Here is a 17014-nt window from a genome sequence, read left to right as displayed (position 1 = left end):
CAGGAGCTGATTGGCTGGAGCACCATTAATTATGCGCAGTGATAAATGGTTGATAAATGGGCCCCTAGATATGGCTGTATACGGAGCAATCAGACCCAGTGACTGTACAGCGAGGAGCTTGGTTACCATATTGTGTTGGTGACATAAGGTCTGTGCACTGGCTATTATATATTACTAACAAATACTGAACCATATCGGAGAGGCTTTATATAAAAGTTACTGTCCATTATGTTTGCTACCACTTGTCATATTTTGCCCACTGTACAACTGGAGATGACGGGTAATACTGTAACATGGCAGTCTTGTATTAAGAAACATAGGGGCAGATGTATTAACTTTGGAGAAGTGATAAAGTAGTAATAAAGTGGTGATAAGTGCAAGGTGATAACGCACCAGCCAATCAGCTCCAATATGTAAATTTACAGTTATGGTGCCCATACACTTGTGAGATAATCGGTGCTAACTTTCGATTTCGACCGCATCTGTGAGAGAAATCGAAGGATTGTATGCTCATTTTAGGTACCTTTCGACGCGATGCGCCGGTTGAATCTCACGTCTCAAGATAGTATGTGCTGCACTTAATATTTATCGAATCGCAGTGCGATCGCATGTGTTTTTAAAAACACATGCTATATATAGCACTGCGATGTGCGATGGGCACCCGCCGGGATCGGCCAGAGGCCGCTCCCACTCGGCGGTGATGTGCCCATCACGTGATTACCATGCGATCTATCACATGATCGCATGGTAATCACTTTTGCAGTTCAGGTGCGATTTAATCGCACCTGAACTGCCGGTGCGATGCCCCGCAGGCAGGGCTGGATTAAGCCTCGGGGGTTGCCCGGGGCACTTAAGACAGGAGGGCCCTAATGGAAGGTGTGGGATGTATATTAAATTATGCATACCTCCCAACATGTCCCATTCCAGGAGGTACAAAATGCTCTCTACCTGGACTCCCCACTTAATATATGATTGGCGTTACTTGTCTTAAACTATTTAATTGATAAGAAAGGTATTTCAATACAGGTCATAGGCAAACGCGGGGGGGGGGGGGGGGGGGGGGTTCCGGTTGCCTGGAAACCCCCCTCCCCTTGGCAAGTGGCTCAAAAGGGACATCAATAGCAATGGTGTATAATACGATTACTAGAGCTGTCGCCACATCATACAGTTTTAGGGAGAGAGCAGAGCTGCTGCACATGCCTAGTGGTAGCAGCTTCTTCTGCCAAGTTTGCTGTTTGTGTGGATCTGAGTCCTCAATCAGTGCACTGGACCAGAGAGTAGCTGCCAGGAAGAAGAGACAGGAGCCTTACCATGAGGTGGGAGAATTTATTTATTATAGTATGTTTAACCTTTTCCTGACCAATTATCTTATTTATATTAGTTAAATATGGTTGATCCAGCCTATACTATAGACCATCTATAGTGTTAATTATTAATACTGTATTCCATAGATTATACAGTGTATAAAAAGACCAATGTTTACATGTATGTCCAGGGTTGTATTAGGTTCTTATACCACTCCCCCAGACTCCCATATTTGCACCAATGTTCCGCAGAGTGGGAGATAGTGGATTGCATTTGGACACCCCCCTCTAAAAATCCTGCGTTTGCCACTGCAGGTGATTGCAGTCATAAATTAAGAAGGAAGTCCAGGTAGAGAGCATTTTGTCCCTCCTGAAATGGGTCATGGTGGGAGGTATAGATTGTGTATATTAAATTGAAAACAATGGTGTATATTTATTTTAGTAATAGTTTAATAATGCCTGGGTACTGTTTATAGCTCCACCTAATTGAAAGACAACTATTTTCTATAAAAAAGTTGTAGTGGAACTAATACAACTTAACCTTAAAATACACATAGAAAAATAAGATAAATTAGCTAGGGATGTCAGTGTGCTCTGACCAGGGGGCCCCCTGACAAAGGGGGGCCCGGGATACAGTATGCCCTGCATCCCCTCTTTAATCTGGCTATGCCCGCGGGGCATCGCACAAGTGTATGGGCACCATTAGAAGCTGATTGGCTGGTGTGTTATCACCTTGCACTTATCACTGCTTTATCACTTCTCCAGGCTTAATACATCTGCCCCATAAAGTTAAATGATAGTGAACCAGGAGATATTCGGATGTTCAATTACTGACGTGATCCCATCATTACAGATTTATAACAGCTCAAGACGCCTGACAATTGGGTTTTACGACACTGATGGATACTTTCTCCCCCACCCAAGCATGAGACGGGCCATCCAGGAAACCAAGACCCTCCTAGAGGAAGCCGGACACACGGTGCGTTTTTTTAAAATGGGGGAGTTTGTCCATTATGATAGAAAGACTCTTAACTATCCTGTTAGTAGAACAGCAATTACGGAAATATCCGAACATATCACTGTCAGCTAAACACGTTCAATGGAGGTTATTCAGATGTGGAAGCACACCAAAGAAGCAAGTAACTTGGCCAAACTGTGCTGCGCTGCAGGTGGGCCAGATGTAACATGTGCAGAGAGATTTAGATTTGGGTGGTGTGTGAAGGCTGTGCTTGGCTATGGCTCCTGTGATCAGCCATGTGTCTCTGATGGGGACACAGGCTGATCAATGTGTAAAAAATAATAATAGTTTTTTTGTAAACAATACTAATCTGCACCCAGGGACCGGTGATCGGTGATCCGGTGAGGGCAGCTGGTCAGCTGATCTCTGTGCTCCTGCTGTGATCCCTGGTGCAATAAAGCAATGGTGTGAAGCCGGCATCTCACTTTTCAGCACCAGAGGTTACAGCGGAGCACAGGATCTGATGAGCAGCTGCCCTCCAGGACCACCAATCATCGGTCCTGGCTACCGGTAAGGCTTAGCAGAGAAGGGGCAAGTTTGTCGCAGGGAGTAACCGGCAGTGGCGCATGCACGTTATAATCTCAGGGTTTTCATTCCGAAAAATACCCTGAGAATTGTGGTAAGCGGATTTGCAGGGAGAGAGCTTTCTCGCAAGTTCTGTCCCTGCACGCAATAATTGATAGATTTTTGTGATGTATTCAGTTATTTTGGTTGAATTTATCACAACCCATCCACGGGCCGGATGTAATGACGCCCTAGTTAGGCAGCCATGCGGGATGCCGGCCGAACTCAGATGTTTTTAAAGGGGCATTCACTGACAAGGCATGGTCTGAGTTCATCCAGCATCCCACACTCCGAACTCTGCCGTCATCTGAGATGCGGATTGGGATAAGTATGCCCCTATAAAAGTTAGAGGATCTATTCTATAGATGTTTTTTATGGCATTTTTATTCTATATAAAAGTTGTAAATATTTGGCAACACTATTATACTGTATGTATTTCTCTTACGTTCTAGAGGATGCTGGGGTCCATATTAGTACCATGGGGTATAGATGGGTCCACTAGGAGCCACTGGCACTTTAAGAGTTTAAGAGTGTGGGCTTGCTCCTCCCTCTATGCCCCTCCTACCAGACTCAGTTTAGAAAATGTGCCCGGAGGAGCCGGTCATAGCTAGGGGAGCTCCTAGAGCTTCTTTAGTTTTATTATTTTCTAAGAGTTAGTTTAGGCACAGGGAGGCTGCTGGCAACAGCCTCCCTGCTTTGAGGGACTAAGGGGGGGGAGTAGTGTCCGCCCTGAGGGGTCTGAGCAGCTATCTCCGCTGACAGGACATTAGCTCCTTGGGGGTGCTGATCGCTAGCCGCCCCAGGCGACCGCTCACTCCCACAGCATGCCGCCACTCCCTTACAGAGCCAGAATATTCCGGTGGCAAGTAAGTCACCGGCCCCCCTGACAAGCGGGGAGCCGGTGTGAAGATGGTGGCAACAGCGTGGGAGCGTAGTATTAACTGCGCTCCAGAGGCTCAGCGGTACATACTGCGGCCCTGTGAGGGGCGCCCTGACACCTGATACCCTACACTGGTCTACAAGTCTGTCAGGGACCTCGGTAACGCTCAGGCCAGTATAAAACAACTGAAGAGCGGGAAGCAGCGCCATGTTCAGGGGGTGGAGCTTCTCCTCAGAGCGAACCCAGCAGCGTTCAGCGTAATTTTCCTGCGTGCAGATCCTGATACAGGGACGCTGACAGGGAGAGCTGTCCCTCCAAGCAACTCCAGCTATCCTGTGCAGTACCAGGGGTTTGTAGACTGGGGGGAGAGGGGGGGGGGGGGGTCTGCGTAAAGTCTGTGTAGTCTATTAAGGTACACAGATAGCGCTGGTAGTTGTTTTATTTCTACCTCAAACAGCGCTGTGTGTGGGTTGGCTCCAATCTCTGTGTCTCTCTGTGGCATACTTGGGGGGAAACTGTGTCTGACATTTCCCTGTGTGTGTGGGGATGTTAGTTATCTTCCATAGCCATGTCTAGGGACTCTGGGGGTAATTCCAAATTGATCGCAGCAGGATTTTTTTTTAGCAGTTGGGCAAAACCATGTGCACTGCAGGGGAGGCAGATATAACATGTGCAGATAGAGTTAGATTTGAGTGGGTTATTTTATTTCTGTGCAGGGTAAATACTGGCTGCTTTATTTTTACACTGCAAATTAGATTGCAGATTTAACACACCACACCCAAATCTAACTCTCTCTGCACATGTTATATCTGCCTCCCCTGCAGTGCACATGGTTTTGCCCAACTGCTAAAAAAAATCCTGCTGCGATCAACTTGGAATTACCCCCTCTGTGTCATATGCTGCAGAGGATGTTTCCTCTCAGGAGGAGTCCATTCCATGTACACAGGAATGTAATGCCTTGTCTCAGATCCCTGTTATTGAGCCTGAGTGGTTAACCTCTATTAAAGGAATGATCTCTCAGATCTCTACTAGGGTAGCAAATACTGAGACTGAAACTCAGGTGTTAAAAAAAAAATCTATGGCAGTTTGGTCAGGTTCTGTTCCTATTCCTGCAAAATCCCCTAGCATGTTCCCACAGAAACGTGCTCTTGCCCAAATTATGCAAGCTGACACGGATACTGATTCTGATACTGCAGACGGTGATGGGGATGTGCTGAGGGGGGCGGCATCCCTTGCAAAGGGGGTGCAGCTCATGATTGAGGCCATTAGAGATGAGTCAAACATTACTGACACTCCACCTGAACAGGTTGAGGAGGCTTACTTCACTGACAATAAGAAAGCCTCGCTAACCTTCCCTGCGTCTAAAGAATTAAACGCTATATTTGAAAAATCCTGGGAAAACCTGGAGAAAAAAATCCAGATCCCAAAAAGGGTTCTGGTTGGTTTTCCCTTCTCTGAGGAACAAATGGGAAAACCCACCCATGGTTGATGCATCTGTTTCCAGACTGTCTAAAAAGGTGGTTTTACCTGTACCTTGATCTACCGTGTTAAAAGAACCACCTGATCGTAAGATTGATACTACGCACAAATCCATTTACACTGCTTCAGGAGTGGCGCTAAGGCCCATTATTGCCCGTGCATGGATTTCTAAATCCATAGTAAAGTGTTCAGGCACATTACTAGAGGATTTGGATACAATGAATAGAAGTGACATTGAATTGTTTCTACGTAACATACAGGATTCAGCGGGGTTCATGGGAACGCTAACTGCGCGGATATCTTCCATGTCGGTATCAGCTCGCAGGGGACTCTGTCTATGCCAATGGTCTGCAGACGCGGAATCCAGGAGAAGTGTGGAGAACCTACCCTACACAGGTCAGGTTCTATTTGGGGAAGCATTGGATGCGTGGATTTCCACGGCAACCGCGGGTAAGTCACCTTTCCTTCCCTCTGCTATGCCTCCTGCGCAGAAACCTTTTGCTTCAGCTGCATCGCAGTCCTTTCGTACCACTAGGGCAAAAAAGTCCAAGCCTCCTACCACCTTCTTTAGTGGGGGTCGTGCAAAATCAAAAAACCCTGCTCCCGCAGGCTCCCAGGACTAGAAACCTGCTTCTGGTTCCTCAAAATTCTCAACATGACGGTGGACCGCACAGCCTGGAGGATGGTTTAGTGGGTGCGAGACTCAGGCATTGGATCCCTGGGTACAGGATATTTGGTCCCAGGGGTACAGACTGGAGTTTCAAGAACTCCCGCCTCACCGATTCTTCAAATCAGGCTTGCCAGCATTGCTGACAGACAGGGCTTTCCTACAGGAAGCCATCCTAAAATTGGAAAAGTCACAGATCATTATTCCAGTTCCACCTCATTTGCAAAACAAGGGTTATTATTCAAACCTTTTCGTGGTACCGAAACCGGATGGTTTGGTCAGACCGGTTTTGAACTTGAAATCGCTGAACCCTTACCTGAAGGTCTTCAAATTCAAAATGGAGTCTCTCAGGGCAGTGATCTCAGGTCTGGAGGAGGGAGAATTTCTGGTATCCCTGGATATCAAGGATGCATACCTCCACATCCCGATTTGGCTGCCACACCATGCTTATCTCAGATTTGCACTGTTAGACAGTCACTATCAATTTCAGGCGCTGCCATTCGGCCACTCCACAGCACCGAGGGTGTTAACCAAGGTGATGCAGAGATGATGGTTCTCATCCACAGACAGGGGGTGAACATAGTTCCATATCTGGACTATCTGCTGATAAAGGCATCATCCAGGGAGACGTTGTTGCAGTCCATTGCTCTCATGACTCATCTGCTCAGGGAACATTGGCCCTCATTCCGAGTTGTTCGCTCGCTAGCTACTTTTAGCAGAAATGCAAACACAAAGCCGCCGCCCTCTGGGAGTGTATCTTAGCATAGCAGAATTGCTAACGAAAGATTAGCAATTGCTAACGAAAGAATAGCAATTCTGGTAATATTAGCAGAATTGCTAACGAAAGCAATTTCCTTGCAGTTTCTGAGTAGCTCCAGACCTACTCCTAGATTGCGATCACCTCAGTCCGTTTAGTTCCTGGTTTGACGTCACAAACACGCCCAGCGTCCGACCAGCCACTCTTCCGTTTCTCCAGCCACTCCTGCGTTTTTACCTGGCACGCCTGCGTTTTTTAGCACACGCCCTGAAAACGGCCAGTTTCCGCCCAGAAACACCCACTTCCTGTCAATCAGCAGAGCGATTGAAAAGCTTTGTTCGCCTGTGAGTAAAATAGCATAGTTTTGTGTAAATTTGCTTAGCGCGTGCGCCTTGAGATGCATACGCATGCGTAGAACTGGCGGATTTTAGCCTATTAGCAATTCTGCTAAAATTAGCAGTGAGCGAACAACTCGGAATGAGGGCCATGGTTGGAACCTGAACCTTCCAAAATTACATTTGGAGCCAACAAGGATATTGTCTTTTCTGGAAATGATCCTCGACACGGAAGTGCAGAGGGTGTTCTGCCAGAGGAAAAAGTGTTGGTGATTCAAACAATGGTCCGGGACGTCCTGAAGCCAGCCTGGGTATCAGTTCATCAGTGTATTCGCCTTCTGGGGAAGATGGTTGCTTCTTACGAGGCTCTACAGTATGGAGGGTTTCTCTGGCTGGGTCCACAGGATTATCCACAGGATAACATTGAGATATGGTTGAGCGACAGCAGAAATGGCACCAACACGGTCACAAGCTTTCTGGCCTCCCAGGATGCATCGGGGCCTCACCATATAGTCCCGCCCACTGACTCAGTCAAATCAGTTTTTTGCTTGGTGCGGCAGGAAGCTGCATGGTCACAGGGCTGCTGTGAATAAAGCAGCCTGAAGCTTTTATTATGTTATTTTTATAGACTTACTATGTTTTTTGAGCGACTTTTCTTAACAGTGTCTTATACGCATACTGGAAAGAGTCGCTCCAACAACTCCCCACCGGGTCGCAACAACGCTAACCTTCGCGGTACAGTGCTGTCTCGACGGGCGTCTGTGTCGGATGTTCTAGCAGGTCCAGCAGACGTAACCAGGCTGTGGCCGGAGCATGGGGGGAAGGTAAGTGTATGGATTTCCTCTTACTAGAGGGGTCCGGACACAGCTACACTGTGTCAGTGGAGACTACGAACAGTGTGTTGATGCGCCGAACATCTCGAGTGCGACAGCGCTACGCTCTAGGGATCATAGGCACCAGGACTAGGTAGAGGCCGCGATCCTCGGAGTTTAAGTCAACGGGGGGATTCAGACGCTCTCCTGGCCACCCATCCTCCGAGTTCATGACCAGTTTCTGTGTGTCTCCCGTCCATGAACTAAATGACCTCACTTCCGTCTCAGACGCTACCACGAGGGTACTCGGTTGCAGCTCAGACGCTGCGGTTGTGTACACTAGAGATCCCGCCTAGACCGAGTCGTAGGCCTTAGCGTCTGCATACACGTGGAAGTCGCTGAGCGTCCGTGTCGTCAGTGAGCGACTGTGTCCGTTATCAGTTATCAGCAGCGGTAGTGTACATCAGTAGCATCTGAATCCACTCAGCGTCTTACGAGCGCATTTGCTTGGATATGGAAGTGTGGTGAGTCTCCCTGTATCCTGCTCTACAGAGGAAGGGTATACAGTACTAAAAAATTCTCTCTACTTGTTAGTATGAATTGTTAATTTTTAGTACATATTGCATATGAGATCTGTATATTACTGTGTTTTCTGCATGTTATGTTGAAAAAGAACCAGTTGAAAGTTGAAACAGAAGTACAATTTTCCTACTTACTTGTAAGTTGTTATGGGGGTTGTATTCTCATATGACAGTGTTTAATGCCGTAACATGTGACTGACTGCTAGTATGTGTGCTGACTTTTCTATGTTGTCAGTCCTGTTCTGACCCTCAATTCAGGTGCACGACTGTGGTCAGATTGATCTCACTTCTATATACTCATATATAGGTGATTTTCAGTCACAAATTGTGTAGTCATTAACAGATTATTACCATGTCTGTGAGCGGCAAAAGTGACGAGGAGAATTTATCAAGCACTCCTACATCCCTAGCATGCTTATCTTGTAAGACAGGGTTAATTGGTATGGACCAATTAGTCACTTATGAGGGGTTGTGTGCGAACTGTTTTGCTTTTCAGCAAAGTAAAAAACAGGAGTTGGTTCAACCACCAACAGAGCCACCATGGAATATGTTCGCAAAGACTTTATCATCAATAGCGGACAGGTTAACTCCGGTAGCACCACCTCAAGGGTTAGGTTACACTATTAACCCATACATGCAGCTCCCTTCCTACGGCTTGGTTCCAGTAGCCTCTACGAGCAACAAAGGGACAGGTAAGACTAAGACAGATGTGTCTATGTGACAGACTACACAAGATGATACAACAGATGATGATACAGTATATTCAAATACTCCGTATGATGATCAGTCGCAGAGTTTTAGTTCAGAGGATGTAGCTGAACTTATTGATGCTGTGAAGGCTGTTCTCTCTTTGCAAGAGCCAGCCAAGGCAGTGTTAAAATCTAAAGCACCTGTGTTTAAGCGAACAAAACCAGTTAAAACTGAATTCCCAGCGTCAGATGAGCTGACGGAAATGATGGATGAGTCTTGGGCGACGCCCAGTAAGAAATATAAGATTCCGAAAAGATGGAATTCTTATTATCCATTCCCAGCTGCAGATTGTTCGAAAAGAGAAGTCCCTCCAAAAGTAGATGCACATGTTCTGCGACTGCACTGTGCATCTGCACAAGTAGATGCACATGAATCTGCTTTACCACTGTCATCTACCTCACTAAATGATGTCACAGACAGAAGGGTAGATAGTTTCCTGAAAAATTTATTTTCTCTAGTAGGAGCAGTGGTAAGACCTGCTATGGCTTCGGCCTGGGTAGCAAAGGCAATGGGCGAATGGATAGAGGAACTAGAGAATGACATCTCTTCCCCTAATAGGGAGCAAGAGTATCATTTAAGCCGTTTAAGACAATCTGCCCAATACTTAGAAGCAGCAGCAATTGATATGGGTATAGCTGCTTCTAAAGCTTCAGCCTTGACAGTAGCCGCTCGCAGAGCAGTTTGGCTACGTACCTGGAAAGCAGATGCGGAGTCCAAGAAAGAATTGGAAGCATTGCCTTTCATTGGTAATATGTTGTTTGGGAAACCATTATCTGATATCCTAGAATCAGAGGCTGAATCAAAGAAGGTCAGATTCCCGGCTACTTATAACCCTAAGTCTAAGGGTTCAAAGTTTCACTCATTTCGTTGGCAAAGCAAAGCGAAAGCTAAAGAGGAGTCTAAGCAACCCTAGTTCAAAACCAGGGGTAGGATGCAGTGGGCTAGCAAAAAGCCAGCTTCCAAGCCTGAACAGAAACCCTCAGCCTGAAGAGATGGGCCTCCGCCTGGAGGATTCCAGGGTTGGGGGCTGACTCCTTCATTTTGCACACATATGGCAACAGTCAACAACAGATGCTTGGGTGCAGAAGGTGGTATCACAGGGGTATGGGTTCCCATTCAGGAGGCAGCCTCCTCAAAGATTTTTTTGCACCAGCCCATCTCGTATAGAGTTGAAGGCCAATGCCCTGCAAGAAGCAGTCCAAAAATTACTGCAGTCAGGTGTGATTGTCCCAGTACCGCCATCACAGAGGGGACAGGGGTTTTACTCCAATCTATTTTTGATCCAGAAGCCAAATGGGTCATTTCGACCAATTCTCAATCTGAAAATGTTGAACAAATACATTTGGATTCCAAGGTTCCACATGGAGACGTTACGCTACATAATGTTGGCTAGGGAACCGGGAGATTACATGGTATCTCTGGATGTACAGGATGCTTACCTACATGTGCCTATAGCACTGTCTCATCAGTGTTACCTCAGGTTTGCCATCCTCCAGGAACATTTTCAGTTCCAAGCTTTGCCCTTCGGGCTAGCAACAGCACCCAGGGTGTTTACCAAGATCATGGTGGTTATGGCAGCTTGTCTGCGCAAACAGGGGATAAGAATATTCCCATACCTCGACGACCTGTTAATCTTAGCACATTCGCAAGATTTGCTTTTGAGCTATCTTCAACAGACAATAGTTGGTTCATTTGGGGGCCATATTGGATTCAGACCTACAGAAAGTTCTCTTACCAGAGAAAAACAGTAGGTCATGACTCAGGAAGCGTTGCACGCCTAGAAAATGTCAGTCCGTGCAGCAATGCGACTGTTGGGTCTGATGGTATCAACCTTCGACATGGTGGAATATGCACAGTTCCACTCCAGACCAGGGCCGGATTAACAATGGGGCTGATGGAGCTGCAGCTCCAGGCCCAGCCTCCAAAATAGGCCCACTGCATCTGCAGATGACTTTGCTGCTGTAGACAGGATTCCCCCCCCCCCCCCCCCACCTTGCCACTGCAGCATGCAGCGTCCTCGGTCCTTCCCCCTCTGCCACTGCAGCATGCAGCGTCCTCGGTCCTTCCCCCTCTGGCATGCATTCCTCCACCTCCACCCCCCCAGATCAATTTTTGTAAAATGTTTTCGGAACATGCTCGTAGCCCCGCCCACTCACGGCATTAGGCCACGCCCCCTGCACTATTCTTTATGCCCGCGATTTACTACTACTAGCCTGTAGGGAGGGGAGTCCCACTGGCAGGAACCCCAATGGTGAGAAGGGAGATGGAGATTCATCTGCAGCAGGCTTCCCAGCAAAAGTCTTGACAGCAGACAGGAAATCCATTGGGCAGCACTTCAAAGGAACTGAGGCACACATATCTGTGCTTCCATCCTCCATAGTTACTGCAGGCAGTGTGACACTGGTCAAGACAGAATTCCAGTGACTAGGTAGGAGGTCTGTGCACCTGTACACATACAGTACTGTTATCTGCTATCACAAATGGACAGCTTTAAAAATGGTTGTTTTTTAATTTGAGTAAACATAGTGAATAAAGTAATCTATTTTGATAAATGTTCACAAAAATGTTAAACCTGCAAGTTTGCAGATATTGTACTAATGTAGAAATTACATCAAGACATAGTTTATTGTAGATATTGCAATTTGCACCCAATTTAGGCAGTAACCGCTATCTTTGAACATATTATTTTACTCAGTGGCCAGGTAAGGACCACTAGTGTCTGATGCTACAGGACATTCATCCCACATAAATCTATCTACACGCACCCCATGGTGTCATACGCTTGACCGGCATTCAAGATGCCAACAGTCAGAAGACCGACAGCGGCATCCCGATGGTAACAATCCTGACAAGGGGTTTGGTAAGTATACTTACCCTCATCCCTAACCCTCCCCCCTGCAGCCTAACCTTCCCTGGTGGCACCTAACTCTAACCCCCCCCTCCCTGCAGCCCAAGGCTAACCATCCCTTCCCCACAGCTTAACCCTACTCAGTGGCACCTAATCCCCCAGCCGCCTAAGCCTAACCCTCCCTTCCCCGCAGTCTAACCCTCCTCAGTGATGCTTGAACATAACCCCCAGTCCCAGTCTAACCCTAACTCCCCCCACATCCGTAGACTAACCCTAACTGTCCCCGGCATACTTACAATCAAGGTGATGGCTGTTAGGATTCCAGCTTCTGCATTTCAACTGATGTCTGGATTCCGGCATCGGTCTTGTGGCTGCGTTTCAGGATTACGTGCCGGGATTTTGATTGCCGGCATCATGAATGAAGCACAGGATAACACACTCTTATTTCTTTTATTTAAAACCACAGAGTCCTGACTTGGAGCCGCTGAGGCTACAATAACACAAATGGACTGAGACCTTCCACAGCCAGCACCAGGTGAACTGGAGCTATTGGTCACAAGAGGCCACCAAATCTGAATGTGACCACATATACTGATCCCACCTAGTAGACCTCGGTCAAGCGGTCACACCCTATTATTTAAACAGTCAGGCTGACCCCATGAGGAAGGTGCAATAGCCGAAACGGGCCGTAGGGATGGCCATGTGTCTATTAGCTGACTACATCCATGAAGTTCGGATGAGTTTATATGCTGCATTTTTGTATATGAAAGTCTGAAGCTTTTTAAGTATTAAAGAATGTTTCTCTGACGTCCTAGTGGATGCTGGGGACTCCGTCAGGACCATGGGGGATTAGCGGCTCCGCAGGAGACAGGGCACAAAAACAAAGCTTTAGGATCAGGTGGTGTGCACTGGCTCCTCCCCCCATGACCCCCCCCCAAGCCTCAGTTAGGTTTTTGTGCCCGTCCGAGCAGGGTGCAATCTAGGTGGCTCTCCTAAAGAGCTGCTTAGAAAAAGTTTTTAGGTTTTTTATTTTACAGTGAGTCCTGCTGGCAACAGGCTCACTGCAACGAGGGACTTAGGGGAGAAGAAGTGAACTCACCTGCGTGCAGGATGGATTGGCTTCTTAGGCTACTGGACACCATTAGCTCCAGAGGGATCGAACACAGGCCCAGCCATGGAGTCCGGTCCCGGAGCCGCGCCGCCGACCCCCTTGCAGATGCCGAAAAGTGAAGAGGTCCAGAAACCGGCGGCAGAAGACTTTTCAGTCTTCATGAGGTAGCGCACAGCACTGCAGCTGTGCGCCATTGTTGTCACACACTTCACACCAGCGGTCACTGAGGGTGCAGGGCGCTGTGGGGGGCGCCCTGGGCAGCAATGAAATACCTATACTGGCTAAAAGATACATCACATATAGCCCCTGGGGCTATATGGATGTATTTAACCCCTGCCAGGTCTCAGAAAAACGGGAGAAGAAGCCCGCCGAAAAGGGGGCGGGGCCTATTCTCCTCAGCACACAGCGCCATTTTCCCTCACAGAAATGCTGGTGGGAAGGCTCCCAGGCTCTCCCCTGCACTGCACTACAGAAACAGGGTTAAAACAGAGAGGGGGGCACTTATTTGGCGATATGATTATATATATTAAGATGCTATAAGGGAAAAACACTTATATAAAGGTTGTCCCTGTATAATTATAGCGTTTTGGTGTGTGCTGGCAAACTCTCCCTCTGTCTCTCCAAAGGGCTAGTGGGGTCCTGTCTTCTATCAGAGCATTCCCTGTGTGTGTGCTGTGTGTCGGTACGTGTGTGTCGACATGTATGAGGACGATGTTGGTGAGGAGGCGGAGCAATTGCCTGTAATGGTGATGTCACTCTCTAGGGAGTCGACACCGGAATGAATGGCTTATTTAAGGAATTACGTGATAATGTCAACACGCTGCAAGGTCGGTTGACGACATGAGACGGCCGGCAAACCAATTAGTACCTGTCCAGGCGTCTCAAACACCGTCAGGGGCGTTAAAACGTCTTTTTACCTCAGTCGGTCGACACAGACACGGACACTGACTCCAGTGTCGACGGTGAAGAAACAAACGTATTTTTCTTTTAGGGCCACACGTTACTTGTTAAGGGCAATGAAGGAGGTGTTACATATTTCTGATACTACAAGTACCACAAAAAAGGGTATTTTGTGGAGTGTGAAAAAACTACCTGTAGTTTTTCCTGAATCAGATAAATTAAATGAAGTGTGTGATGATGCGTGGGTTTCCCCCGATAGAAAATTATTGGCGGTATACCCTTTCCCGCCAGAAGTTAGGGCGCGTTGGGAAACACCCCTTAGGGTGGATAAGGCGCTCACACGCTTATCAAAACAAGTGGCGGTACCGTCTCCAGATAGGGCCGCCCTCAAGGAGCCAGCTGATAGGAGGCTGGAAAATATCCTAAAAAGTATATACACACATACTGGTGTTATACTGCGACCAGCGATCGCCTCAGCCTGGATGTGCAGCGCTGGGGTGGCTTGGTCGGATTCCCTGACTGAAAATATTGATACCCTTGACAGGGACAGTATTTTATTGACTATAGAGCATTTAAAGGATGCATTTCTATATATGCGAGATGCACAGAGGGATATTTGCACTCTGGCATCAAGAGTAAGTGCGATGTCCATATCTGCCAGAAGTTGTTTATGGACACGACAGTGGTCAGGTGATGCAGATTCCAAACGGCACATGGAAGTATTGCCGTATAAAGGAGAAAAAGACAACGTCTTTTCAGCCTCAGTCCTTTCGTCCCCATAAGGGCAAGCGGTCAAAAGGCCAGTCATATCTGCCATGGGATAGAGGAAAGGGAAGAAGACTGCAGCAGGCAGCCCATTCCCAGGAACAGAAGCCCTCCACCGCTTCTGCCAAGTCCTCAGCATGACGCTGGGGCCGTACAAGCGGACTCAGGTGCGGTGGGGGGTCGTCTCAAGAGTTTCAGCACGCAGTGGGCTCACTCGCAAGTGGACCCCTGGATCCTACAAGTAGTATCCCAGGGGTACAGATTGGAAGTTCGAGACGTCTCCCCCTCGCAGGTTCCTGAAGTCTGCTTTACCAACGTCTCCCTCCGACAGGGAGGCAGTAGTGGAAACAATTCACAAGCTGTATTCCCAGCAGGTGATAATCAAAGTACCCCTCCTACAACAAGGAAAGGGGTATTATTCCACACTATATTGTGGTACTGAAGCCAGACGGCTCGGTGAGACCTATTCTAAATCTGAAATATTTGAACACTTACATAAAAAGGTTCAAATCAAGATGGAGTCACTCAGAGCAGTGATAGCGAACCAGGAAAAAGGGGACTATATGGTGTCCCGGGACAGATGCTTACCTCCATGTCCCAATTTGCCCTTCTCACCAAGGGTACCTCAGGTTCGTGGTACAGAACTGTCACTATCAGTTTCAGACGCTGCCGGTTGGATTGTCCACGGCACCCCGGGTCCTTACCAAGGTAATGGCCGAAATGATGATTCTTCTTCAAAGAAAATGGACGATCTCCTGATAAGGGCAAGGTCCAGAGAACAGTTGGAGGTCGGAGTAGCACTATCTCAAGTAGTTCTACGACAGCACGGGTGGATTCTAAATATTCCAAAACCGCAGCTGTTTCCGACGACACGTCTGCTGTTCCTAGGGATGATTCTGGACACAGTCCAGAAAAAGGTGTTTCTCCCGGAGAAGAAAGCCAGGGAGTTATCCGAGCTAGTCAGGAACCTCCTAAAACCAGGAAAAGTGTCAGTGCATCATTGCACAAGGGTCCTGGGAAAAATGGTGGCTTCTTACGAAGCGATTCCATTCGGCAGATTTCACGCAAGAACTTTTCAGTGGGATCTGCTGGACAAATGGTCCGGATCGCATCTGCAGATGCATCAGCGGATAACCTTATCGCCACGGACAAGGGTGTCTCTTCTGTGGTGGTTGCAGAGTGCTCATCTGTTAGAGGGCCGCAGATTCGGCATACAGGACTGGATCCTGGTGACCACGGATGCCAGTCTGAGAGGCTGGGGAGCGGTCACACAGGGAAGAAACTTCCAGGGAGTATGGTCAAGCCTTGAGATGTCTCTTCACATAAATATACTGGAGCTAAGAGCGATTTACAATGCTCTAAGCCTGGCAAAACCCCTGCTTCAGGGTCAGCCGGTGTTGATCCAGTCGGACAACATCACGGCAGTCGCCCACGTAAACAGACAGGGCGGCACAAGAAGCAGGAGAGCAATGGCAGAAGCTGCAAGGATTCTTCGCTGGGCGGAAGATCATGTGATAGCACTGTCAGCAGTGTTCATTCCGGGAGTGGACAACTGGGAAGCAGACTTCCTCAGCAGACACGATCTACACCTGGGAGAGTGGGGACTTCATCCAGAAGTCTTCCACATGATTGTGAACCGTTGGGAAAAACCAAAGGTGGATATGATGGCGTCTCGCCTCAACAAAAAACTGGACAGGTATTGCGCCAGGTCAAGAGACCCTCAGGCAATAGCTGTGGACGCTCTGGTAACACCGTGGGTGTTCCAGTCAGTGTATGTGTTTCCTCCTCTGCCTCTCATACCAAAAGTACTGAGAATTATACGGCAAAGGGGAGTAAGAACGATACTCGTGGCTCCGGATTGGCCAAGAAGAACTTGGTACCCGGAACTTCAGGAGATGCTCACGGAAGATCCGTGGCCTCTACCTCTAAGACGGGACCTGCTTCAGCAGGGACCGTGTCTATTCCAAGACTTACCGCGGCTGCGTTTGACGGCATGGCGGTTGAACGCCGAATTCTAAGGGAAAAAGGCATTCCGGAAGAGGTCATTCCTACACTGGTCAAAGCCAGGAAGGAGGTGACTGCACAACATTATCACCGCATTTGGAGAAAATATGTTGCGTGGTGTGAGGCCAGGAAGGCCCCCACGGAGGAATTTCAATTGGGTCGATTCCTACATTTCCTGCAAACAGGATTGTCTATGGGCCTCAAATTGGGGTCCATTAAGGTTCAAATTTCGGCCCTGT

General features: G+C 47.9%; 1 protein-coding gene across 2 annotated transcripts in view; it reads left to right on the top strand.

Annotated features, from left to right (window-relative positions):
* Positions 1 to 17014, top strand: part of LOC134957550 (vitamin D3 hydroxylase-associated protein-like) — a 181824-nt gene that overhangs the window by 134060 nt on the left and 30750 nt on the right. For both annotated transcript variants that reach the window (XM_063939531.1, XM_063939532.1), the window contains exon 8: positions 2158 to 2283. In XM_063939531.1, the coding sequence (XP_063795601.1) occupies positions 2158 to 2283 (126 nt within the window). The remainder of the gene's footprint in view (positions 1 to 2157; positions 2284 to 17014) is intronic.

The sequence above is a fragment of the Pseudophryne corroboree genome, chromosome 9 (assembly GCF_028390025.1).
Source record: "Pseudophryne corroboree isolate aPseCor3 chromosome 9, aPseCor3.hap2, whole genome shotgun sequence".
Classification (NCBI taxonomy): domain Eukaryota; kingdom Metazoa; phylum Chordata; class Amphibia; order Anura; family Myobatrachidae; genus Pseudophryne; species Pseudophryne corroboree.
Note: the sequence above shows the minus strand (reverse complement) of the source record. Positions and strands in the feature narration are given on the sequence as shown.